This window comes from Lepisosteus platostomus, chromosome 4 (assembly GCF_059453375.1).
Source record: "Lepisosteus platostomus isolate fLepPlt1 chromosome 4, fLepPlt1.hap1, whole genome shotgun sequence".
NCBI lineage: Eukaryota > Metazoa > Chordata > Actinopteri > Semionotiformes > Lepisosteidae > Lepisosteus > Lepisosteus platostomus.
In genome coordinates this window covers 41,194,558-41,220,094 of record NC_142614.1, presented here as the reverse complement: position 1 = coordinate 41,220,094, position 25,537 = coordinate 41,194,558, and the positions used below count along the sequence as shown (strand labels likewise).

At 38.1% G+C, this 25,537-nt stretch overlaps 1 protein-coding gene across 1 annotated transcript in view; it reads left to right on the top strand.

The window, feature by feature from the left end:
* The window catches only part of cds1 (CDP-diacylglycerol synthase (phosphatidate cytidylyltransferase) 1), a 55,192-nt gene that overhangs the window by 14,404 nt on the left and 15,251 nt on the right, over window positions 1-25,537 (top strand). Inside the window, exons 2-6 of the mRNA XM_088629489.1 lie at window positions 12,170-12,312; window positions 12,912-13,008; window positions 13,638-13,735; window positions 15,611-15,750; window positions 23,565-23,623. Of these exons, the coding sequence (XP_088485615.1) occupies window positions 12,170-12,312; window positions 12,912-13,008; window positions 13,638-13,735; window positions 15,611-15,750; window positions 23,565-23,623 (537 nt within the window). The remainder of the gene's footprint in view (window positions 1-12,169; window positions 12,313-12,911; window positions 13,009-13,637; window positions 13,736-15,610; window positions 15,751-23,564; window positions 23,624-25,537) is intronic.

The window sequence follows — 25,537 nt, the reverse complement described above, 5'->3', positions numbered from 1 at the left end:
TTGATTTGATAATCTGGTTCTGAAGTTTGGCTGTTATCAGAATGTAGGAAATGAACCCTGAAGTTTCTGTTGCCTGTGTATTTTAAGATACTGTCTTTTTTTGTCTATTTTTGTCAGCAGAGAGATGCAATCATGGTAGATTTTAGATGTGTTGAAAACCTTCAAGAACCTTTTTTTAAATGTTAAAATGTTAAATCCAAAGGAGTTCTGAGATTTCTTGTATTTATTTGAGCAAGGTACTCAATGACTCTAACAAAACTAATTCTTGTTTTGCAAAATGGTAAGTGCAAAAGTTTGAGTTTGGATTTTGTTTATAAAATTTCGTGTTATTTTTGTAGCTTCTTCATTCTATTATTTTTTAGTTTATCTGACTTTTAAATGGCTTTACTATCCATTAGTGGTTACCTACAGTAGCTAATAAAGTACTATATGTAATATACCTAATAGTTTTCTTTTATGGTCAAAGATAACTTGATAAACCTGCCTGTTTATCAAGTTATCACCCAGAATGTAATGTGGTGAACTGTATCTCAGTTACTATGCTGATGAAACATTTAAACACAGTGCACCATACTTGTTAAAGAGCCTTCCAGACTTACAGTTCGAGTGATAAAGTGTTGTAGGCTCAATCTCAATGGCCGACTGCAACACCTTAGTTTGAGCTAGTATTAAGTCTGCTGAGAGGGGATAGGGACACCTTTGGTTTAAATACACCAGCTGCAGATTTCCCAGCAGTCTATCAACCACGTTTGTGAGTCAAGGACTGTTGATATCCCCTGTATCCCCTGTTCAGTTCTGGACAACTGTTATGTCCAGCTTAAAGTACTGTGCAACCAAGCTGCACTGAAATCAAATACAAAGAATGGCAGTAAATTTGCTTTGTTTTATATTATTTATTAATAGGAAGCCATACAGTGGTATAAATACAAATGCCGTGTTGTCAGGTAGGACAGTATAACATTTCAGACAAGAGTTTCTAATTCAAAGATGATGTTTATGATTCCTGAAATTGCTCTTCCGTGCATTTGTTATGATACTAGAGAAAATGGTCTTTCCTTTGGTGCACTTGTCCAAATAATGAAATCAATCTGTAAATAGGATCAGAACATCATGGCAAATGATACTCTGAGAGCAAACGTCATGCTACCTAATAATCCCTCCCACTTAATAGCATTTCCCATCCCAAAGGATTCCAAAGTGCTTTTCATTAGCAAAGTACGGCAGGCTTTATGTGTCAGCTAGTGGTCTTAATTTTGCATAGATTTATCTTGGTGAGAAATATTTTTTTAACTCAGAATAACCTGTCTGTGAAGTCCTCCAGCCATCCAAGTACCTGGAATGACAAGCTGTCTTTCAAGATTAATCCTAATGATATTTAAGACAAATCAGTTTTCTTAAGGACTGGCTGTGCAAATCCAATTGTGCAGTGCCAAAGATTTGTGATTGTAGTTTGACTGAAAATATTGTTGACATAGAAATATACACTGGCCCAACTGAGTTCCACTGTTGTCAGTGAAAACAAGAAGGTGCAGTTGCAGTGGACTTAGGAACACAAACACTGGAGAACTGGAAACACATCACCTGGTCTGGTGAATCATAGTTCATGTTCAAGTCCATGGATCCATCCTGCCTGGCGTCAACAATGCAGGCTGATGGTGGCAACGTGATGTTGTGGGTATGTGTTTTTGTGTCATACATTGGGTCCCTTGATATAAGTAGAGCATTGTTTGAATGCCACAGGAAATCTTAACATCATTGTTGATCAGGTGCATCCGTTCATGTCTGCAAATGGGCTTTTTCAAAAGGATAATGCTTCATGCAACAAGAATAGGAAAGTCCTAGAATGGATCCAGGAACATGACAGTTAATTCGGCTTAATGCAGTGGTCTCCCTAGTCACCAGATCTCAATCCACTCAAGCATGTGTGGGATGAGATGAAACAAGCTATTTGGAGTAGAGATCAACCACCATCTAATTTGCAGAAACTAAGGGACACATTGGAGAAGGCATGGGCAAGCTTCTGTGTGCTACACTTTTAATACCTTTTTGAGTCCATGCCCCGTTAAATTCAGGCTGTTATGAGTGCAAATGGGGAAGCAATTTGCTATTAGGTAGATGTACCTGATAAGTGGCCACTCAGTGTAGATGTGTACAAGGAAATTCTTCCCCATTACTAACTCCTGAAATTAGGTTGCATTTGACTTTAAGAAGGCATATATATAAAACACTGTACACTGATCTCTGCTATTAAGCGATAAAATTTTAAGTGGTTCAATTTTTTTCAAGGTAAAGTCCTAAATTTACTGTAGTATTTATTTATTATTATAGCGCCCTCGCCTGGTGTCTTGGCAGAAGAACACACAGAAAATTAGTATGTGCCGCAGTGCAGGCTGGTGGTACCACAGGCTGACTGCTAGCTGGCCTTAGCTATGTAAATTATTGTATTCGGTTGTTTTGAAGTTGTTTTGCACATTGCCTGTTGTCTCTGTCTTTTTTTTCTTATACAATTGTATCGTTGTTTTTTTTGGTTACCATCTGAAAGCCAGCTAAATAGCATTTCGTTATACCATATAGCTGTGTATGAGTATAATGACAATAAACTTGTTTTCTTCTCAAGACCCGTATCCACCCTGAAGTTGTGTACGTGTTCCCTTTGCTGCTCTTGTGTGTTTAAGTTTTGTTCGAAGGGTTTATGGTTTCTGTTGTCTGGTAACAGGCTGATGGAGGCCTGTAATGAAAAGTGCGGGTGCTATCTAAATGTCTCGTTGTTGCCTAAGTTGTTCCTTAACTGCTACACTATAAATTTAATATGTGATTAAACTGTGTAAACATGTTTATTAGGATAACTAATAAACTTGGTAACTCTTAGGCATTAGGCATTGTTAGGAATAGTAGTGAGGACCCTATGCAGAAAACCAGGGTAAACTCCAAAAGGCATAGTCGAAAGAACAATCCGAAGTCCAAAAGCCGAAGGTCAACTAGCCGGTACAAAAGTACAAATAACCGGAAGCGGAGCCATAAACTGCGAGGAAGCCGAGAGTCAAAACCAGAACCAGGAGACGTAGACAGAGAACAAACCAGGGTCAGGAAGTAGTAAATGTCAATGAGACTGGGAGTAGCTCTAGCCAGGGAAATCCTAATACTGAGCACAAGGAAGAGAGTGAGGCAGCATTAAATAGGCTGGGGAAAAGGGCTAATTGGGAACTGTGCTGGAGTATGAGGTGGAATGCCGATTCCTCCGGAGGCGTGGCGTAACAGGCATTTGGTTAGGTGTTGAGTGGTCTGCCCCAACCCTATTTTCCCATAAGCCCTGTTATTTTTATTGCTCGGTTTTGCACAACGAGCGGTTTTACAGGAACGCATCTATTGCGTTAAAGCAGAGATGCCTGTATTATCATTATAGAAAATATAATCACCACCTTTGTATTTGGCACCTTTCATGACACATCAAGGTGTTTTACTATAAAGATTCAAAAATGTTTTAAATAAATACACAAGTTCAGTTTCAAAAACTTTTAAAATAAATACAAAATTCATTGCAATAACAAAACAGAATAATAAGCTAAGGCATAAAAGTACTGTACTGCATGTTTTAATACAGCATAGTACTTGAAATATCTAATATGAGCTGGGAGATCCTATCACAGCCTTGGAGCAACCAAACAGGCAGAATAACTTCCAAAGATCTGAAGTCGCATATTGGGAACTGAAAGATGACCAAAATTCAAAGAGGGCAAATGATATGTAGATGTTTAGGGATTTAACTGTTGACTAATGAAGCCATAACATTCACAGCAAAAGCACTTAAAAGAGGCTGTATTTTGAATTTTATTCTGAAAACCAAATGGAACTGGTTCAAAGAAGCTAAAACAGGAAGGATTTTCAGCAACAGTCTTTAACCTTGTTAAGCAGTGTGACATCTAAGCAGTGTTATAAGTCCTGCAAACAATTTTCAGTGTCATATAATAAAAAGTTGTCAAGCCTAGGAACATTCTTACCCAATGGAAACACATAAAGTACATGGATACTATAAAAAATGACATCATGAAGAGAGTAAACAGTTATGTCAAGAACAAGCAATGTCTAATTTGAACATAATGCATTCTGTGATGTAAGATTTCAAGCACGACAAAGCAGTTCCATTAATACTAACACCCAATTCTAAACTATTTAGTAAGATAGTATTATCCACCAATAACAATGGCAGCACTGAGAGCAAATGGGGCAAGCGTTCATAAAAAGTAGCTGATATAAATGATCTTGCTCCTAAATGGTAACTGCCCATTCTAGAACTACTACATGTGATTTTTAGCCATGATCACTGCCTTATTGTTCCTTTAGCAAGTGTTAAAACTTTTAATTTGTCCAATAAGTAGGCAACAAATTGCCACGGTCAGCACCCCCTCCTCCAGAGTGCATTCTAACCCTCTCCTGACAGTTCCTGTCAGAACATGGTTGCCTGATGGCCCGCCTACTACCAGGCTTCAGGGGATTTATTTAGGCTTGTTGTGGCTAACTTGACCTTCTAAACCCAGGTCATGGAGCGGAGCCCCATTATCCTTGGATTCTTGTTCTTCGTGTGTTTGCGTCTATGTTCGTGTCCGGATAGAATTCCAGGCAATGGACCTACGGACTGTTTTTGGATTCCCTTTAGACCCGCATGGATTTGGTTGCTTTTGGATACCTACCCTTCACTTTTGCTTGGACTTCAGTGAGCACTAATAAACCTTGTGTGTCTTCCCTGAAGTCCATTTCTGGTTCTTTCTGGATTAGCTGCCCCGCATAGGGTCTTAACTACACTTTCCACGGGAGGCTGATCCATAACATACAGGATTGTACTATTTTTGTTTTTCTTTCTCTTTTCTGTAATACCGTGTGTGATTTAATTGTGGGTCCAAATTCAAATTGAATTGGGGGTAGTTTTTCCATTTGTTAAGTAAATGAATTATTTAACATTATTTCCTTTTAAAATGGCAGCAGCATGGCTTATTCCTTGAAAAGGAGTGACAGATTTTTCTTATAAGTAATGTTTATGAGTCTGAACCAAATTTATACCACATTCCATTCTAAAGAACCATGTCACTGGAGTAACACTGCTGACTCCCTTCATAAGTTAAATGCCATTCTTCTAGTTAAGATTTGCCTTACTTTTTCATGGTTTTAGGGAATGAACTGTGCAGGAGAAATGTCTTTGAATGCCAGAATGCCAGAATAAGAGAGTACACTGCTTCACTTGAATTTTGTCCCAAATCCCACCTGACATACTTTAAAAGATATTCAGCAGAATTAAATTGAAACAAAAAGGTTTGTCTCATGCCCCTTAATTACTTATTCATTTATCTACAGTATTTATATTGTATGTTTGTACAGAACCTTTCTAGAACATGTATGCAACCTTCACTACAGCAAATATTTATAACATACCACTATTTTCAGTTGTTGAAAGTCTGATATTTCTGATACAATATATTAAAATAGCATTTAAGTGAGAAATGTATAGTAACAGTACACTGTATTGTCAGTTGTTAACAGTAGTTCATGACGGTGTAAGTCATCATAATACAGTACAAGGCCTCTAAATGGATATTGATATTACCAGGCCAAAACTATCGTTTACCATCCGTGGCATTAACATTTGTAAATGGACAATTTTAACTGAATAAAAAAACAAGCTGTACAGACAAAATTTGCATCTACTGCTACCACATTTGTTATTCATACAAAATGGTTTCTCTTTAAATTTAGTGCTTGTGCTTGGGGTAAGGCAAGAATGAAAGGAACGGAGCTCCATTTGTGAGACTTGCACTTATAATAAATGATAATAATAAACTTTATTTTATATAGCACCTTTAAGGGTGGCTTTTCAGAGTGCTTTACAGAATTACAACAATAACAACAACAATTAAAAATAAACAATAAAAAATACACAAGATAAACACCATGAGAATACGCAGAGGAGACAGTAGATGGTGGTACAAAATACAGTAGGAGCAGAGGTGTAAATAATGGAACCAGTTAAGAAGAGTCTCTTTAAAGAAGGTTTTGAGTCTAGATTTGAAGGAGTTTAGAGAAGGTGAGTCTCTGATAACCTTGGAGAGAGAGTTCCAGAGCTTAGGGGCATAACAGGAGAAGGCCCTGTCACCCATAGAGTGTAGACGAGCTTAGGAGTTAGGACACAAGAATTAGAGGAATGAAGGTTATGAGATGGGGAGCAGCACGATAATAGATCAGACAGGTACTGAGGTGCCAAACCATGCAGAGCCTTATAGGTGAGCATGAGGATTTTGAGGTCAACTGGAAACTTGACAGGAAGCCAGTGCAAGGACTCCATGATAGGAGTGGTAGTTTGATATGGATGTATATTTGAGTATCACCAGCATAGAAATGATAGTTGAGGCCATGTGAACTAAAAGCTGACCAAGTGGAAACATGTAAATGCTGAAAAGTAGGGGACCCGGTATCGAGCCCTGAGGAACACCAGACTTAACGAGACCAATTTCAGACCTAAATCCACCAAGAGAGACAAAGGGACAGCAATCAGTGAGATAAGACTTGAACCATTTGAGAGCAGTGTCAGAAACTCCAAACACAGTCTCAGGATGAGAAAGTAAGATGTCATGGTTAATAGTGTTGAACGCAGCATTGAGATCAAGTAAAATGAGGATAGAGAGAGAATCAGAATCAGAAGCTATAAGAAGATCATTAGTAACTTTGACCAGGGCAGTTTCTGTGCTGTGAAGTTGACGGAAGCCAGATTGGAGGGGTTTGAAAAGGTTATTTACAATGAGGTGGTAATGTGGCAGCACATTCTAGAACACCAGTGCTCAAGTATTCATTTATTAGATTGAGGACAATGGACTAGAGAGAAATGAAACATGACTGAAGTAAAGTGGTGGGAATGGGATCTGTTTCTTGCATTAGCAGAAATGAGTCTCTGATAACCTTGGGGAGAGAGTTCCAGAGCTTAGGGGCATAACAGGAGAAGGCCCTGTCACCCATAGAGTGTAGACGAGCAGCCATATCACCCTGCAACTCACAACTGGCAACCCACTAAAGCTAAGCAAATGTGAGCCTGGTCAGTACCTGGATGAGAGACCTCCTGGGAAAAACTAAGAGGTTTGCTGGAAGAGGTGTTAGTGGGGCCAGAAGGGTGCGCTCACCCTGCAGTCCATGTGGGTCCTAATGCCCCAGTATAGTGACGGGGACATTATACTGTAAACAGGCGCTGTCCTTCAGATGAGATGTAAAACCGAGGTCCTGACTCTCTGTGGTCATTAAAAATCCATGGGCATTTCTCATAAAGAGTAGGGGTGTAACCCTGGTGTCCTGACCAAATTTACCATTGGCCCTTACCAATCATGGCCTCCTAATAATCCCCATCTATGAATTGGCTTCATTACTCTGCTCTCCTCCACACTGATAGCTGATGTGTGGTGAGCGTTCTGGTGCACTATTGCTGCCGTCGCATCATCCAGGTGGATGGTGCACATTGGTGGTGGTGGAGGGGAGTCCCCATTACCTGTAAAGCGCTTTGAGAGGAATGTCCAGAAAAGCACTATATAAGTGTAAGCAATTATTATTGTTATTAGGAATTTGTCTTTTCACATACCCCAGCTTGCTCTCCATGAGACACACAGGCACACAGACAGGGAGAGAGAAGCTTGGGGTCAGAGTGCAGGGTCAGCCATTTATATGGCGCCCCTGGAGTAGCTGGGGTTAAGGACCTTGCTCAGGGGCCCAAGGCCCTTCGCCTTCTTGCACAGGCGAAGAACCTTAGCCACAGTGCCACCGCTCCACCCAGAGGTGGTGGATTTCATGTGTGAACCTAGTTTACTGAGGGATGCAGAGTCAAGAAGAGAGAAGGGAACCAAAAAAGTACGACAAGTAGGGAGGAGGTGTGGGAATTATAAGATAAGATCACTTTATTAGCCATATACAATTACTTGCATTAGGGATTGCCTTTTCGCATACCCCAGCTTGCTCTCCATGTGACACAGACACAGACAGGGAGAGAAGCTTGGGGTCAGAGTGCAGGGTCAGCCATTATACAGCGCCCCTGGAGCAGCTGGTGTTAAGGGCCTTGCTCAGGAGTCCAAAGGAGTAGGATTCCATAATCACTGAAATACTGTTTGAGAATAAAGGAATCGACGTTCTAACTGCCGGTTTGACCAAGATAGGGTTTTCTAATGGTTTGAAAACTTTTTTTACATTGTTAGCAAAGGGGAAAAAAATAAAATTTATAGACCCAAACAACACTTTCCGTGGTCTAATCAGGCGCAAATAGGAAAAGAGTTGGTAGCAAAATGAGTCAGTAAAACACAGTGAAACCATAAATTAGGTTTTTAGAAAGAGTACTGATAATTTTTAATCAACATTGACTTCAAACCAGCAGAAACAGAACAAGCTCAGTGTGATGAGTGACTTTGCCTCTTACTTCTACATTATTTTTAAGATTTGGAGTTATGGATGTGAGTTGCAGTCTCATGTTCGGCATCCAATGTGTTGCGATACTTTGTTTTTGTGGAAACGTACGATGAAAATCCGGTTTCACACAGATAGGTGGTCACAAATGGGAGAAGAACAGAAAGAGCTTTCTCTGATAAAACAGGATATTCGTTTTTGGTGCTGCACCAAAACTCTGCCAACTGCATTTCATTAAAAGCTGTTTGTAAGGAAGAGTCTGAAATCAGGTCAGTGAACTTCTCATATTCTTGTGACGTGAAGTCTCAAGGTTCCCTGAAACTATGAATGGATTTTTAACACAGGAGTAATTCTGCAGTATTTCATCCTGCTCATTTGGGAAGTACTCCATGAAAGATTCACGTAGGTTTAAATGTTGGATAATTTCTTCAGGTTCATCAAGCACTTGGGTTTCCTCATCAAACTCTTCACAAAAGCTTTTCAGTGTTGCGAAATAATCGAGCTTGTGCCATTGTACGCTGCTGACCCAAACTTCTAGCTTTTGAAAGGCACGAATTTTATCACTGGCTTTGAATACAGTCGTATTCATCTGCAATGCCAGATTATTTTAATTATTTTTTGTAACTATGTCCACTAGGTAAGCCAGGTAAGCCAGGTAAACTAGGTAAGCTTCCCATGTCATCGCAGAGGATTTTGAACAGCTTCGTATTCAGTGGTCGGGATTTTATTAAGTTTATCATTTTTACGGCTTCTTCGAGGACATTTTTAAGAGCAGGTGGCATTTTCTTCATAGCAAGTGCATACCTATGAAAAATGCAATGGCTACTGCTGCAGTTTTTTGCAATGGTTTTGATTCTAGCTATGGCTCCAGATGTTGTTCCCACCATTGCCTTCGCACCGTCCATACAAACATCAATGCAGTTTTCCCACAGTATTTCATTTTTCTAAAAAAGTATTCAACATATTTAATATTTCAACTCCAGTTGTATTAGTCAGTAATGGTTCACACAAAAGAAGGTACTCTTCCACAGATTGCTGGTGCTGATACCTCACAAACACAAGCAACACTGCTAGTCCTGTAACATCTGTGGACTCATCCATTTGTAGAGCAAAGTTAGGTTGCTTTAGTTGGGATATTAGTTCAGTCCTCACGTCTATTACCAAGTCCTTTATACGGCAAGCAACTTTATTATTTGAAAAGGGCACTAGTGGTATCTGCTTAGCGTGCTTTTCGTCCCACATCTGTTTGACCAGATCGATAGCACATGGCTTTACAAGCTTTTCTGCTATTGTGTGTTGCATGTCCCTTAGTGGCTTTTTCTTTCACAGTCTGTGATGCCTGAACCATTAGCGTTTTTGTTTTTAAAAGTTCATTTAGCTTCTGAATGAAAAAATCAGTGTTCTTGGTCACGGAACCCCTGTGGACACAGTTTGAGAACCACTGCTCTAGAGGATCCAAGGTAGAGAAACAAGATTAGGAGAATAGAACAGAATTTGCAAGCCTAGGCTGAGGAATTAATTGCCAGTTGTGGAAATTTACAGAGTGTGAGGGGGAAGTGTTAGAAACAGGTAATTCCAGTTTGATAAGAACAGCTAAGTGATCAGAGAGGCCTAGATCAAAGGAAGAGTAGTGGGAAACAATAGAGTCAATTTGCAATTATTAACTCTAGGGAGTGTCCTTTGTTATGTGTAGGGCTATGAACAAGCTAAAAAAGTACCCCAGCAGTGCTAGAAAATCCTTAGCCAAACAGGAAGACCTTGAGTCAATGTGTATATTAACTTCCCCAAGAATAAGGTTCCACTTAAATCTGAGGCATAAAAATGAAAGTAAATCAACAAACTCACCTAAAAAAGGCTTCTTAGGTTTGGGTGGTCTATAAACTGTGGCAATGATAGTAGAGTGGGGAACAGAGACATGTTAAACAAGACACTCAAAAGAAAATGGAAGAGGTACAGTAATGGGACTTAAATTGAAAAGAAGATTGTAAATAGCAATGATGCCCCCACCTCTACCTGAGAGATGCGAGAGGTCAAACAACCTGTACCCATGAGGGACTAGTTGGTTAAACAGGAGACCATCGTTTTGTCTGTACCAGGTTTCAGTTAAGCACAGAAAGTCCAGTTTTGAATCTGTAATAAAGTCTTATTGTTCACAGAGCGGGTTTTTAGTAGAGCTGATCTGGCTAGTCTCGAGGATCCAGGGGGAAGCAGAGTGGGTTCTAAGTGCGTTGGTGAGAGTAGAATTTTGAGGTTGAGGCCGGTGCGGGATGGACTTGCCGTCTTGCGTCGAGAGGCAGGGATAGAGACTCCGCAGGTAGACGAAGGAAAGAAACGGCATCCTGTTCCATGATGGATGTAATGCATCGGTAGTAAGATCCCAATATTATGGCAATAATCAAATGTGTCTTTTATCAGGAAATAATTCTGTTTTAGTTGCAGCAGTTGTGGTGAGGTGTACCTTAGAAGTATGTTCAATGAATCCACAGCAATGCAACAAGATTGGAAGGAAATCCTGAATCAATGCAGTAGTAGGTGGTTAAAAGTCCTGAGATGAACAGTTTCATCAGGTAGAAACAGCAGTCACAATGCAAGTGGAAGTCACATTTGTTAATTCAAACATGAAGCGAATAAAAATAAATAATTAGAAACCAGGGCGGCAGATATAGAAAAAAGAATACAAAGTTAATTAAACATTTTTAAAAAAAAGAAAAAATGTAAAACTGGTGAGAGGAACGGCAGCCAAGCACACCAGCGTTCCCTCTCAGCTGGAACTGGACTGAGCTAAACTTCTTTTCCTTGCAAAGCAGGGGTCATAGGAAAGGATTCTTTTGGGAGGCCAGAAGCAGCATGAGAACTAATTTGCATCTTGTAATTTACAGTTCAATGATCTGGAAGTCTGGAATATGGGATCTGCACATTGTAAAACTGACAACTTTGACATTGTAAGATTGATAACTAGATTGCTTATAGTAATTGAGATACTCTGTTCAGATAGAAAACTTTTAATTTTCATTCAAAATGACTATTCCTTCCATCCATCAATTTTCTAACTGCTTCATACAATTCAGGATAGCAGGGGAGCCAGCGCCTATCATGGCAAGCAGTAGGTGCAAGGCAGGGTACACTTTGGATGGGACACCAGTCCATCACATGGCACACAAGCCCATAAACTTACCAGCATGTCTACCAGCAGGAAACTGGAGCACCCTAAGGAAACCCTCACGAAAACAGCAAGAACATACAGTACAAACTCTGTGCAGATAGCACCCCAGGTCTGAAATTGAACCCAGGGCCCCAGAACTGTGAGGCAGCAATGCTGGCCACTGTGCCACCATGCCATCCTCTTAAAAACATAAGACAAAATGATAAGGTATCAGAGCATTGTATTTGTAAGTGAATCACATAGTACAATCATACTTGGAGACAAGAATCAGTGACTTAATGTATAGTATATAATGTTTAGTTGAGACACTCATCCACCCTTCCATTATCAATCTGCTTTTCGTGGAATGGGAGGCATCTAGGTGAGGTCTGTATTTGCATATTTATAAATAACTTAAAACTGGGATTCAAAGTACACGATCATTGAATCTTTGTATTGTTAAGGTTTTTGGAGAGGTGGACATATGACCTTTGAAACAATTTTCTTCAGTTGTGAACTTTGAGGATAGAATGTGTTGCCACTGTAATATTGTACTCTTCTTTGTTGTACTGTAATATTGTACTTTCTCATTTTTTTCTTCCATAGGAAACAGATGGAGAAGACAGAACTGGGATGACTGGAGAAGGAGACAGAGACTCCAAACCAGACACAGATACTCCTGAAGCACCTCTATCTGTAGATAACACTCCTAAAGTTTTAAACAAATTTCTGGCAGGGCTTTCTTCGAGGTAGGCTCTAGTCAGCACGTTACTTTACAAGTTACTATTTTACATTCTTTTTCTTTAAAATGAGACTGCATATGAAATACAATAATGCATCCGAAGACACGAGTCTTTGTAAGCCATATTACCGCTGTGGTTAATTTTTCAATTTAAGTTAAATTTGACAGCTCAATACCAAATTCTGTTTTCTGCTGTTGAATATACTGTACAAGTATGTCTTCTCTTTTATGATGAGTTCTTTTATGGGAGAATTAGCTAATCAGAGAACACAGGAGAATCAAGGGGAGGGGGGGGGGGGGGGGTATGTCCATCTAGCCCCTTAAAACAAGGCTTTTACTTTAAATATGAAATCAAACTGTAACATACCGAATCTTGATTTCAGCATAATTTGCTGAAATAACCTTGCTCCAAATTCCAGTAGTTTATGTTTTATATAAGTGAGTTTTGGCATAAATAGAATATTTAAGTGATTATTTTATTCCATACATTTATCAGTCTAAACAGAAATTGATCACAAGCACATTTTTCCTGAAGTGTTGCTTTATATGGATAGTGCACTGTATTTGGCAAGTACAATCATCTGATGCTGATGTTATTTCTTGCAGATGGAAGAACTGGTGGATTCGTGGGATTTTATCACTGACTATGATTTCTTTCTTCTTTCTGCTCATCTACATGGGGCCAGTGGTGCTAATATTAACGGTATGTTTCTCAGAGAGAAGTGCAGTAATACTCTGACATAGTGTATCCATTTATATCAGTCATGATTGCATAAGTATTCAAACCCTTTGATGTGGAGATTAATTTAGGTATACAGAATTTCAAATAAATAGTACTTGAGAAATTTACTTGTTAGCAGACATATCCATTAAGGTTCTTTTTTACAAAATGTTTTATACTATTTATACTATACATTTACAGTTATTATATGTTGTACTATATATTATTTTATTCATATGGTTTGTTTTATATTATAAGAAAATTATATTTATTTCATTTTTAAGGCTGTTTCTTCCAAATGTAGTTATTGTTCTAGTAAATGAAGGTGCTCATATTTGTATCTGCAATAGTTTGTCTCACTATATCCATGCATTATCCATGATTTATCTAGTGGTTGAAACTGAACAGTCTTTTGCAAGAGTTTTTTTAATCTTTTCTGTTTTTCTTCAGTGTCATGATTGAATGAGTTTTTATGGGACAGGTATTTAGGCTAAATCTCACTGAATTCAGTTAATTTTAAGCACATAAACCAGAAAAATTCCAGAAAAATAAATAAAATAATATTTTTCATGCTTGATAAAACAAACCATGTTGTTTTTCTTTTATTTTAGGTCATGGTTGTTCAAATCAAATGCTTCCAAGAGATTATAACCATTGGATACAGAGTTTATCACTCATATGACCTTCCATGGTTCAGAACATTAAGCTGGTGAGGACATTAATACTGTATAAAATGAGAAAATAGCTGAATCTCAGTTACTGTGTTAACTTCCTTCTTTGTCAAAAAAGTCTGTTTAGCAGCATGTTGTGATATAAAAGTGCGGAAAATTTGTGTGAGTCTGTGCGTCTCTGTGTGTGCCCTGTGATGGGCTGTGTCCCATTCTGGTTGTATCTAACCTTTCACACATTCCTTGCTGGGATAGGTTTGGGCCACCCCAAAACCCTGAATTGGAAGAAGTGGTTAAAAAAATGGATGTATTTTCATTTCTTATAAACTAATAAAAAAATCATTGTTTCTGGTAGACTGTCAAAATCACCTAAAATATATCCAATTTGTCAATGAATTCAGGGCTTCTGAATGCAGAGTGCTGAATGAGGCCTGAATGCCTGGCATTTGAAATTCAAATTCAGGTGTTACTCATAGATCCATAAATAATAAATAAACATTATAAATAATGTTGAGAACAATCTTAAGATTTGAGATGCCCGAGATTTGGGTGCCTTGAAAGCTTGCTCAAAGCAAGGCAACTTGAAAGCTCCAATTTTCATTTGCAGTTAAAAGAAAAACCATGTTGCATTATAATAATTTACAAAAGTAACAGGATACATAGAATTCTGAAAGAAGTTGATTAATAGTTGATACAATGATTTTCACAGATATTATTTTTCAGATTTTTTTCTCCAGAATTGTAATCTTAATTGGAATTTGATTTGTTTTTGGGGTTGACATTGATTGGATCATACCTTACAGTCAGGGATTTCACAGCTAGCTGTAAGGATTCTGTTATGCTCGGGTGGGTCCCTGGTCTCCTTGGGGACTGCTCACATACACACAAGGAGCTCAACCCCACCCGGTGCTACTTGCACCAGATTTGGCAGGCTCTCCCAGCCATCAGCCGCCTCCGATTAGCTCTGATTAGCACAGCATTCAAGCTCTGCAGCACCATTGCTTGGGGTATGGTTATTGAGCTGCTCTCAGCCACACTTTATCCTGACCTCGGAGTTCTGGTTTTCAGTCCTGTCCTGGTAACTGGTGGTCTTATGCAGTCCCCCTCCTGCTTCCTGTTTCGTCCTGCTGCTGGCAGTCTTGTTCAAATCCAGACACATTCCTCTTATACTCATATACACACTATATTCTGATGGTGGTGTACATTGGTTAATCACTATATCCTTAGCTTGTTGACCAAGAATGACTTTTGTGGTTTGAAATATGCCTCTAAACAATTGTTTGTCAGTGATGGCTGCTTCAGTTTACCAACTGAAGCTACCTCTCCTGTACGAATTGCTCTGACCTGTGTGTGGGACCAGTCCTCATCCTTCCTGTGCTAACTGGATATTTGTAGTCGGGAACCAAGTTGATTAATATTTGATAACAAATTTAGGGTATAAAATACAAAGGAATTGGTGATGTGATACCAAATTAATAAAAATATACAGTGACTATCTTGTAGTCCAAAAGATAGTGATGATTTTTGCCACATAGTCTTAGACAGCAAATGTAATTTAAGATAAGATAACTTATTAGCCACATAGAATTTCTTACATTACAAATTTGTCTTTTTGCATACCCCAGCTTGCTCTCCATGAGACACACAGACAGAGAGAGAAGCTTGGGGTCAGAGCACGGGGTCAGCTATTGTACAGCACCCCTGGAGCAGCTGGAGTTAAGGGCCTTGCTCAGGGGCCCAAAGAGAGTAGGATTCCTCTGCTGACCACGGGATTTGAACCTTCCAGCCACAGGCGCAGATCCTCAGCCACAGAGCCACAACTCCGCCCTAAAATATCTCAATATTTTTTAGCAAATTGATGATGATAAAACTGTTGAATATATGTTTAGGATTTGCTTATCTCTTTTTAACTACAGGTACTTCCTGATTTGTGTGAATTATTTTTTCTATGGGGAAACTGTGGCAGACTACTTCGGTGCCTTGGTTCAGAGGGAAGAGCCCTTGCAGTTTCTGGTTCGATACCACCGATTCATTTCCTTTGCATTGTACTTGGCAGGTAAAGAGGTGATACCCTTTCTTGAAGAGGAACCTTGTTATTCTGATAAATAGGAAATAGAAGTAACAATATTTATGGTTTTCTAGAAAATATATGACTGAATAATAGCATTTTTGTAATTGCTTGTGGACCGAGACTAAAAGGACTACGATGAACATGTGTCATAGAGACTTGTGAGCAGAGACTTGTTTTCCTCCCAGACAGTTCACCTGTTATGTATAATGTTGTGTTTTCACAAGAGGTTGACCAGTGGAGTCCCTGTTTATAAATATGTCAGCAAGTAGTACAGCTGGAAGGGTGTGTGGGAAGTTTCAAGATAATAAGGAACAAGTAAAGGTTGATTCCATGCTGAAAAGAAAAGAAAAGAGACCTGAAGAAGGCTCCATAGTCAAAGTGTTGTGTCTCTTTTCTTTTTAGCATGGAATAAACCTTTACTTGTTCCATTTGTTTCACTCTTTGTGTAGTGCCTGTTTGAGAAACAATTAAACAGATGTGTTAAATTGGTGAAACACTTAAAATTGAACGGTTTGTTAAAAGTGAAGCTTTTGCACACTTAGTTTAACATTAAAAAAGGTATAGTGGATTTTGCTTTTTACTGTAATGAATTCTAAAGATAATGGACACCAGATGGAAACAGTTCCACACAATGAGAGAAAATTACATTGCATTGTACAGTGTTGTAATTCACATTGCGCAATGAGAGGAAAAGACAAGCCAGGAGTCATATATTATGTTTATAATGTACAGCTCTAAAAACAGTGATTATGGATTATTTGCCATTCATACTTTTTTCCTTATTTCTGATATTTTAATGAAAATATCTAATGAAAAGGCTAAAATACTATGAAACACAATGGGAAGCAGTAGCAATTTCTTATGTTTCCTGGTACTGTATGTGGAGCAAATTGGGAGCTTTTCTTCATGTTTAGTATTAATTTAATGTAAGTCTTCAATAACCGTTCGTGGTGGTGGATAGAATCTCTGATGTGGTTATCATTTCATTTAGTAAATGTCTTTCATTTCATGTGTAGATTTGCAAAATCAAGTTGCTATTACAGATGCAGCCATTCAAAACAAGCGGGCGATACCACATTATTTTGCGGTGCGCTTTACGCAGTCTACCGCGAGTTACCGTAAATTCTCGTATAATACTGCAAGTAAAATAATAGTATCTGGAATTTCCGCAAGGTGGAGCTAATAAAGCTCAACCTCTCATGTTTGAGCTGTCGCCATCAAAGTCTTTTTAGTAATATCATCAAAGATATTACTAATAGTATTAATAATGAATGACCTTGGACAAGCTGTAAACTAAAAGTATTGCCCTGGTCCACATTCTTTTTTTCATTGACCGTCTTTGTAAAAGTAACACCACAGCATTTCGCAATCACGCATTTGTTTCCAATCATGCAAAGTACAGTAATTTTTGAGAATCGATTCACCATGCCTTTCACATGCTCATAAAATAGATTGATTTAGGAACATAAACATATTACTGTATGCAAACTGTACTGTATACAGTATGTATATGTATATTTAATGTCTTTACTGTGCCCGTTTAAGTATTGAATATTTATATGGAATTTTACCACTGAAGGGAAATCTTAGTAGCTGAGCATAAAAAGAATAGGAGCATACTATAACGCGTGTGAAGGCCATAAACGATATTAATTTTGGAACTTAAACATATAGTATATGGCTGGTCTCGGTACTTTAAAGAAAACATACACACCAGTATTCAATTTCTCCCTAAACATTTTAAGCATCGAAGTCTTTAACTAACGTGATACCGGAGTCAACAAGCATACTTTTAGAATTTGATTAAAAGGGAATATAATATGGAATCGCGTATCTAAAGAAATTAATAACTATATAATTATATTCATGTACCGCAACACAAGAATAGTACACGCTGTACATTGTCTGTTGATAATGTTTCTGTAGTGCTTTTTCAGCACTCTGCATGTGACCTTGCTGGTGGTGCTGTGGGTTAGGTTCCTGACTCCCACATCACACGCTGTGTGTTCGAATTCCGCTGGAGCCATGACTTTTTTTTAACAAACATTTCTTTTAAAAAATAAAACGTTTCCCTGGCTCAGAGATTAAATAAAACTTCACTCGCACCAAACAAATTTATATTTCTAAATATCACAACATGATCGAATTTAAGTCATTTTAATAACAATGAATAGTCACCTAGGCGTTACAATCTAAACATTTATATTGATTTAAATTGCGTTTAAATCGCCTTTATTTAAAACCCATAAATAAAGCTGATACTGTTTAGACTTTTAATTATTTTAAACTGTATTACAGCAGCACAATGCACAATGCAACGTAAATCGCTATCTTTGTCTTCTGCGTAATAATGTTCACCTCTCTGTCCAGCAAATTAACAATAGTAATAATAATGAACTTTATTGTATATGGCGCCTTTAAAGCTGGCTCCTCAAAGCGCTTTACAGGATAAAAACAATAACAACAATACTGTTAGACTGGGCAAACGATTTTTTTTTTAAGAAATACAAAATGAGATATAATGATGTGTTTCGGCTTAGACATTAACGAAGAGCATAACACGTGGGCGGCCAGCGGGAGTGCTGGCTGTGACGAATTAAACCGGTTTCACAGGTAATTTCAAAGTAGAAGGGGGCGAGATTTCCAGCGAAAGACACCCCCCCCCCCCCTCCAAAACCAAGGACGTACAGTACTTACTAGTTAAGAAAGCTACGCTCCTCAATGAAATCGCTTTAACATGCTAATGTGTTGGTGTAACAGTCCGGGCGTGGCAAGCTTCTAATGTCAACCCGACTATGGCGAAAGGAACCCTTCTTTCATTGGAAGACAAGGAACATATTCTAGCCCTAAATTAATTAATAGCAAACATGGTTTACATAAAATACATTTTTCCAAGAAAGTTTAGCCTTTGTCACTAATGAAACCACTAAATAGACATAAAAAAATCTTAAGATTTTTAAAATACATGACTTTGCTAAAATTTATTTAAAAATAAAAACGATTACAAACGCCAGCGGAGAGAGAGAACAGGGGAGGGATGTTGGTTTTGCATAAGGGGCGGGGCTCTGGAAATGAGGTCTATTTGGGAATGTGGAGTTACATGTTCTGGCTGTTTGTGAATTATCGTTGTTGAGTATGGAGTGTTGAGGCAAAATGCAATTTAGCGCTTTCTGGCAAGAGGAGACCCCCAAATTAATAATGTAACATGCTATTGTTTGTGCATGAACATAGTTACTGTATACTGTTATTTCTTTAGATAAGTGATTCCATGTTATTTTTTATCCCTGGCGGGACTGGGAGTCCATAAGAATCGAGTAATAGGTTTCATTGCGCTTTGACAGATCGTCTTTAAAGCAATTGTTGATTTAAAGGTTGACAGTAAATGTTTATATTGTAACGCATACTGTACAGCCTCTATTTCTCTATAAAAATCTAAAAGATCGTTTGTGCAGCCTAAGAGGGGGGTGAATGCACTACAATAGATTAGCATACTGTAGAGGAACACAGTATAGGCATCGTTGATATGAGGACTTTTGAAACCAAATTTCCCAAATTTAATATGTGCTTTTCTATGTTTATTGTCAATTGATTGTCCATAATATTGCTATTCTAAGCAAGGAGCGCTTCACCCTGCCTGCTGTGGGAAGAGTTGGCTTATTCCTTCCCTGCCTCACCGAGGGCAGACCCTGCCAGGCCCTCACCGACACCGGTTCGACCATCACCCTGCTGCGGCCTGGTGTTTACACTATTTTATTATAACATTTATATTGATTTAAATCGCGTTTTGATTTAAATCGCCCCCGCCCGCCAACAGCGCGAGCCAACACACCGCCCGTGAGTCTGAGAGAGAGAGCTAAGACCCAGGGGTGCAGAAGCAGGGAACTATTTACAAGGAAAACGGATACCTCCCCAGACTGTACGCCCGCTTCACTGTGGGACAGCAGCACTGGTCGGCGGCCTTCCTAAACCCCGCCCTGACCCCTTTCACTCCTGTCCTGCTCTTCCCCGCACACCCCAGCCGGGCGCTCTTGGGCCTCTGCCTGGGGCGAATGTATATTTAGATATTTAGATATTTAGATCCGGCGCGGCACCAAGAGAGCATCTGCATTTATAACTTAGTTTTTAAAATTCGTCAAGCAATATGAAGCATCTCCTTTTACTTTTAAGTCCCTTAATTATCATTGAGCACAGCTTTCTCACCACTTATATTACTTTTTGATACCATCCTTACACAAAGCAGAAACTTCTTGTATTTTCCGATGACATACAAGTGGAAAGATAACAGATTTTAATCGTCTTTAATTTTGTTCCGTTTACGTTTTAGGAATGTTTCATCTATACAAACACCACAAAACTATTCTCGATTGTATTTCTGAATGTTATGTTACACCTACAGTAGTTCACTGTTTTAAATACATCTAATTAAGAAAGTTAGGTGTAAGCACTTTAGATCTTTTTTTCTGAACCAGGGAAAATCTGATCATGTTTCTCTATAACAAACATATCACCTTTAAAAGTGGCATCTCAAAGCAATACAGTAGATGTAAACCACAGATTACAAAGTAAATACCCAAACAAACGCAAACACGTTTTTAATAAAATACTTTTATTCGTTCAGCAGAGATAGAGCGTAAAACCTGGGCTTAACAGCTGTTCCTTTTTCTGATCACTCGCTCTCTGGATACACGTCTCACCTGTCCTGTTCTTTGTTTTCCTAATTTGCTGATTATGCCTGCTGCGATCCACTCCTGCCCTCACACCTAAAGAAGACTATTTTAAATTTCTTTGCGCAGTCCATTTTGCAATTAACCCTTGTATGTGCTGTCCTTAAGGTGATATGACATATAGGTGATATGTAAAATTATGTTTTTTATTATTGTTAAAGAGAAACATTAGCAGATTTTCCCCGGTTCAGAAAAAAGATCTCAAGTATACTAGTTTGTCACTAGTATACTTTTAATACAGTCTTTGCTGTGCTCTTGAGGATCCTTGTGATATTTCGAGCTCTGGTTGAATGATAAGTGTCGCAGTTTAAATAATTTTAGTTAGAAATTATGAAACGCTCTGTTAAAAGCAAGGGAGTTTTTATGTCCGTTACAGTAAAAGAAAATGCCTGACAAAGTAGGGCTTGGACAGATTCCAAGTGCAATTTTGCAATTTACGTTGCATTGTGCATTGTGCTGCTGTAATACAGTTTAAAATAATTAAAAGTCTAAACAGTATCAGCTTTATTTATGGGTTGCAATTTAAAAAAAGTAAAAAACCGCACTCAAAATGCAATTTAGAGCTTTCTGGCAAGAGGAGACACCCAAATTAATAATGTAACATGCCACTGTTTGTGCATGAACAAGGTTATACTGCTATTTCCTTAGATACGCGATTAAAAAAAAATTTTTTTTTGAATCCCCGGCGGAACCGGGCATCCATAAGAATCAAGTAATAGGTTTATTCCATGCTGAAAAAAAAGAAGAAAGAAAACACATTCCATAAGAATCAGAGCTTTTATATATTGCCTTTAAAGGTGGCTTCTCAAAACGCTTTACAGGATAAAAACAACAATAACAACAACAACAATATTGTATTTCATTGCACTTTGACAGATCGTCCTTAAATCAGTTGTTGACTCTTCTCTCTTTACTACCACACAATGATCACCCCAGAGTCTCTGCCCCGGGTGATTTGGGTTTTTTTGACAGAGGGCAAAAAACTCTCTCTCTCGCTTGCCCTCCCCCCCGTGTATTGTCAGTTTTTTTGTGCTGTCCTTTGACAAAACAAGGCTTGCCAGATAATGTGAATCGAAACCTGTTTTTCTAGCTTTTAAAGTCGTGCGATGTGTAAGTGGGAACACATCATTATATCTTACATATGAAAAATACATAATATAGCCCCCAAACAAATGCAAACATGTTTTTAATAAAATGCTTTTATTCAGTCATAATCCGACAATTTCTGGAAGACTAAGGAAGGACTAAGGGAATTGTCATCTGTTGTTGAAGCTCTGTGAGCTCGGTGACTTTGAGACCACTTGTTATCCCAGGTTGTTTGAATCGCCACAATTCAAATAGAGAAAAAAGAGCTGACTGACAAGATTTAAGATGTGGCTGTCAATGTTGGATTAAAAAAAACACGTTGCCCGACAGTTGCATTGCTTGAAAAATAATTTTATTTCGAGAGACTGGATAAGTAATTCAAGGGTTTTTTTAACTTCCTGAAAAACAAGTAATAATTTAACTATATGTGCAAACGTTTTATGATATGTCGCTGTTGTGAATGTCTGTGGAGTGTATCTTATTTGCCTGTCTGTCCTGGCTGTGCTCTCTCGCTCGCCCTTCCCCCCCCCCTCTCTCAATTCAATTCAATTCAAGGTGCTTTATTAGCATGACAGATGGGTACAATCAGTGTTGGGTATTTACGTTGCTTTGAGATGCCAATTTTAAAGGTGATATATAAAATCAAGGCTTTAACTTGCTTTAACTCCGCATGTCTGAGTTCTTGTGTCTGTCCTATCCGAATCCGAAAGTATTACAATATGTATCTTTATAGCAGGTGGTGTGCAGCTTTTTAGTATAGATTACACTTTTCTAAAATGTATTAAAAAGAAACGATTACAATCTAATCTTTCCACGTTTGATCCCAAGATCCCAAGAAAAATAAATCTAAACGGGGAGAAAGCTATGCTGAAAGTTTATTAAGATACTTAGAAGACAAATATATCAATTTATGTTGCATTTGTCTGATTGTGAATCAAAAAACACATATATTTATAACCCGCGTTTGCGATTTAAATCAAAATGCGATTTAAATCAAGATAAATGTTTATATTGTAACGCATAGGTGACTATTCATTGTTATTAAAATGACTTAAATTTGATCATGTTGTGATATTTAGAAATATAAATTTGTTTGGTGCGAGTGAGGTTTTATTTAATCTCTGACCCAGGGAAAAGTTTAATTTTTTCAAAGAAATGTTTGTTAAAAAAAAGTCATGGCTTCAGCTGGATTCAAACACTCACCATGTGACATGGGAGTCAGGAACCTAACACACAGCGCCACCAGCAAGGTTGCATGCAGACTGCTGAAAAGCACTACAGAAACATTATCAACAGACAATGTACAGCGTGTACTATTCTTGTGTTGCGGTACATGAATATAATTATATCGTTATTAATTTCTTTAGATACGCGATTCCATATTATATTCCCTTTTAATCAAATTCTAAAAGTATGCTTGTTGACTCCGGTATCACGTTAGTTAAAGACTTCGAAGCTTAAAATGTTTAGGGAGAAATGGAATACTGGTGTGTATTTGTTATTTAAAGTACCGAGACCAGCCATATACTGTATGTTTAAGTTCCAAAATTAATATCGTTTATGCATTTATGGCCTTCACACGCGTTACAGTATGCTCCTATTCTTTTTATGCTCAGCTACTAAGATTTCCCTTCAGTGGTAAAATTCCATATAAATATTCAATGCTAAAACGGGCACAGTTAAGACTCTTACTGTAAATCTTTCTATGACCGACCAACAAAACAGGAGTGCCCCTGTCAGTCAACCAATCACGTACCGCGGTATTTTGCATCATTGCGCGTCACGATGCGCGAGGCCGTAGCCAATTACCTCCGGTACGTGTCTGTACCGCACACTTTGAATGGCTGCATCTGTATATTGACTATAATAAATTACAATTGTTTTTTTATTTAGCCTGTAAATGTTAATTATACAAAAACTGACCTGCAAAGATAAAAATTATTTACTTTTTTATGGTAACAATACTGACAGCAGTGTTTATTTTTTCAGGTTTCTGCATGTTTGTGCTGAGTTTAGTGAAGAAACATTACCGCCTGCAGTTTTATATGGTGTGTATCAACAGAAACTACTGTAACTACTGCTATATGAAATTAAAGGGCATCTGTCATTCTAACCAATGAGCACTTCATCTTTAATGTCCTTAAGTGCTGTATTAATTGTATGAATACTGGTAGGGGCCCTAAACTGGTTCTTGAAATGCTTTTGGAGACATGTATGTATTCTTATGAAATACTCTTCTTCCTTTACTGAAATTTCAGTGATTTAACATACTTCTGCTTAAATGACTATATAGTTTCATCATTCTTAGCAGGCTATTATAAAATTAAAATATTCCTAAACATAAATCAAATACCGTTCAATGAGTTACATTTATTTTGTAGTTTTGATACATTATGTCAAAATAACTGTACCTGATAATGTATAATACTATATGTGTGCTAAGTGTTCAGGTTTTTTTTTTCAAATCTTTATATAACCAGACAAGTGAATTAAGAACCAATGCTCATTTACAATGACAGCCTGGAGAATACCCACTTTATACAATAGAATTTACTGGAAGAAAATAAAATAGAAATACCTTGCTCAAGGAGCAATGTGAGTGTCTCATCTTAAACTTGAATCCATGGCTTTCCAAAATAGATTTAGTGCTCAATAAACATGTATATGATTTAAAACATCATGTAGGTGATAAACTTAGTAACTTGTTCTCAAAGAAAACTACAGTCTGTTTAAATGTAATTGCATAGGAGAATCTTTAGTACAATATCACATTTAGATTAGAGGTATAGATACAGAATTGAGGACTTTACTGCATGTACTCTTTACTTAAGGAACATGCATTTATGGATATCATCCACCATTTCAATAATTCTTTGAGTGACTGTGTCTTTCAGAGGGGGCAGCAGGTCGAGCTGTTTAGGAGCTTTTTCTTCACACATAATACATGTCAGCTCTTTTGCCAACAGTAAATAAGGTTCTTCAAAAATAGTGTGGGGCTTACCTGCTTTTGAAATCCACGAGCTTGCATTTTTCCCAGTTTCCGTTTCAGGAGTCTGTTTCAGAAGTTAAAAGAAGTTTTAATTTCATGCACATGAGAGCGAAACACAGAGACGCTCAGTGTATTTTTCTCAAATTTACCTAGAACAGTTCTTAAATATGTTTCTGTGATCTATCACGCTTTCCTGTGCTCACAAGATTACCAGCATGCATTTCTAAGCATTCCTGTTTTTACAACATTGGCATTGTTCCAAAATCACGCACATTCTCCTAGCTCCCTATTTGCTGGAGATACGTTTTTTTTAAATACAGTTGGTCACTTCTTTTCAGTTGGTAGCATGGATTTCTATGCTTTCCCGTGCTTACAAGACTGGCTGTGTTCCAAAACCACGCACATTCTCCTACCTCCGTATTTGCTGGAGATAGCTTTTTTTTAAACACAGTTGGTCATGTCTTAGTACGCATTCCTATAGAGTGGTATAAAATTACATTGTAGCTCTGTATCCACTCAAGTATTAGCGCACGCAGTATTGTAGTACTGTGCTGCGTATTCGACACGTATTAAAATAGAAAATATGAAAACCTGTCCCGATTTTTCAGCACACACAACAAAGTTCCAGGGTCATATGGCGTACCAGCTGGCAGTGCTCCACGTACCACTCCTGGTACGCGGACCACAGTTTGAGAACCACTGGCATAGGGCAACAGAAAGTGGAAGTGCATACTCCAGGATCATGATATCCATGCATTAATTAAAAATGCAGGATAGAACAGGAGAACAACTGCAGATCAATTGACTTCAAATTTTAACCTGGGGAGAGAACAGCCAGTTTAATCAAAAATGGTCCTTCGAGAGCAATGGAATACCAAGAAGTGGAGACATCTGATATGATCGGATAAATTATCCTTCACAATGTTCCACAATGTTCCACAATGTTGTTGGACATATTTTCCTGGCATGGTGT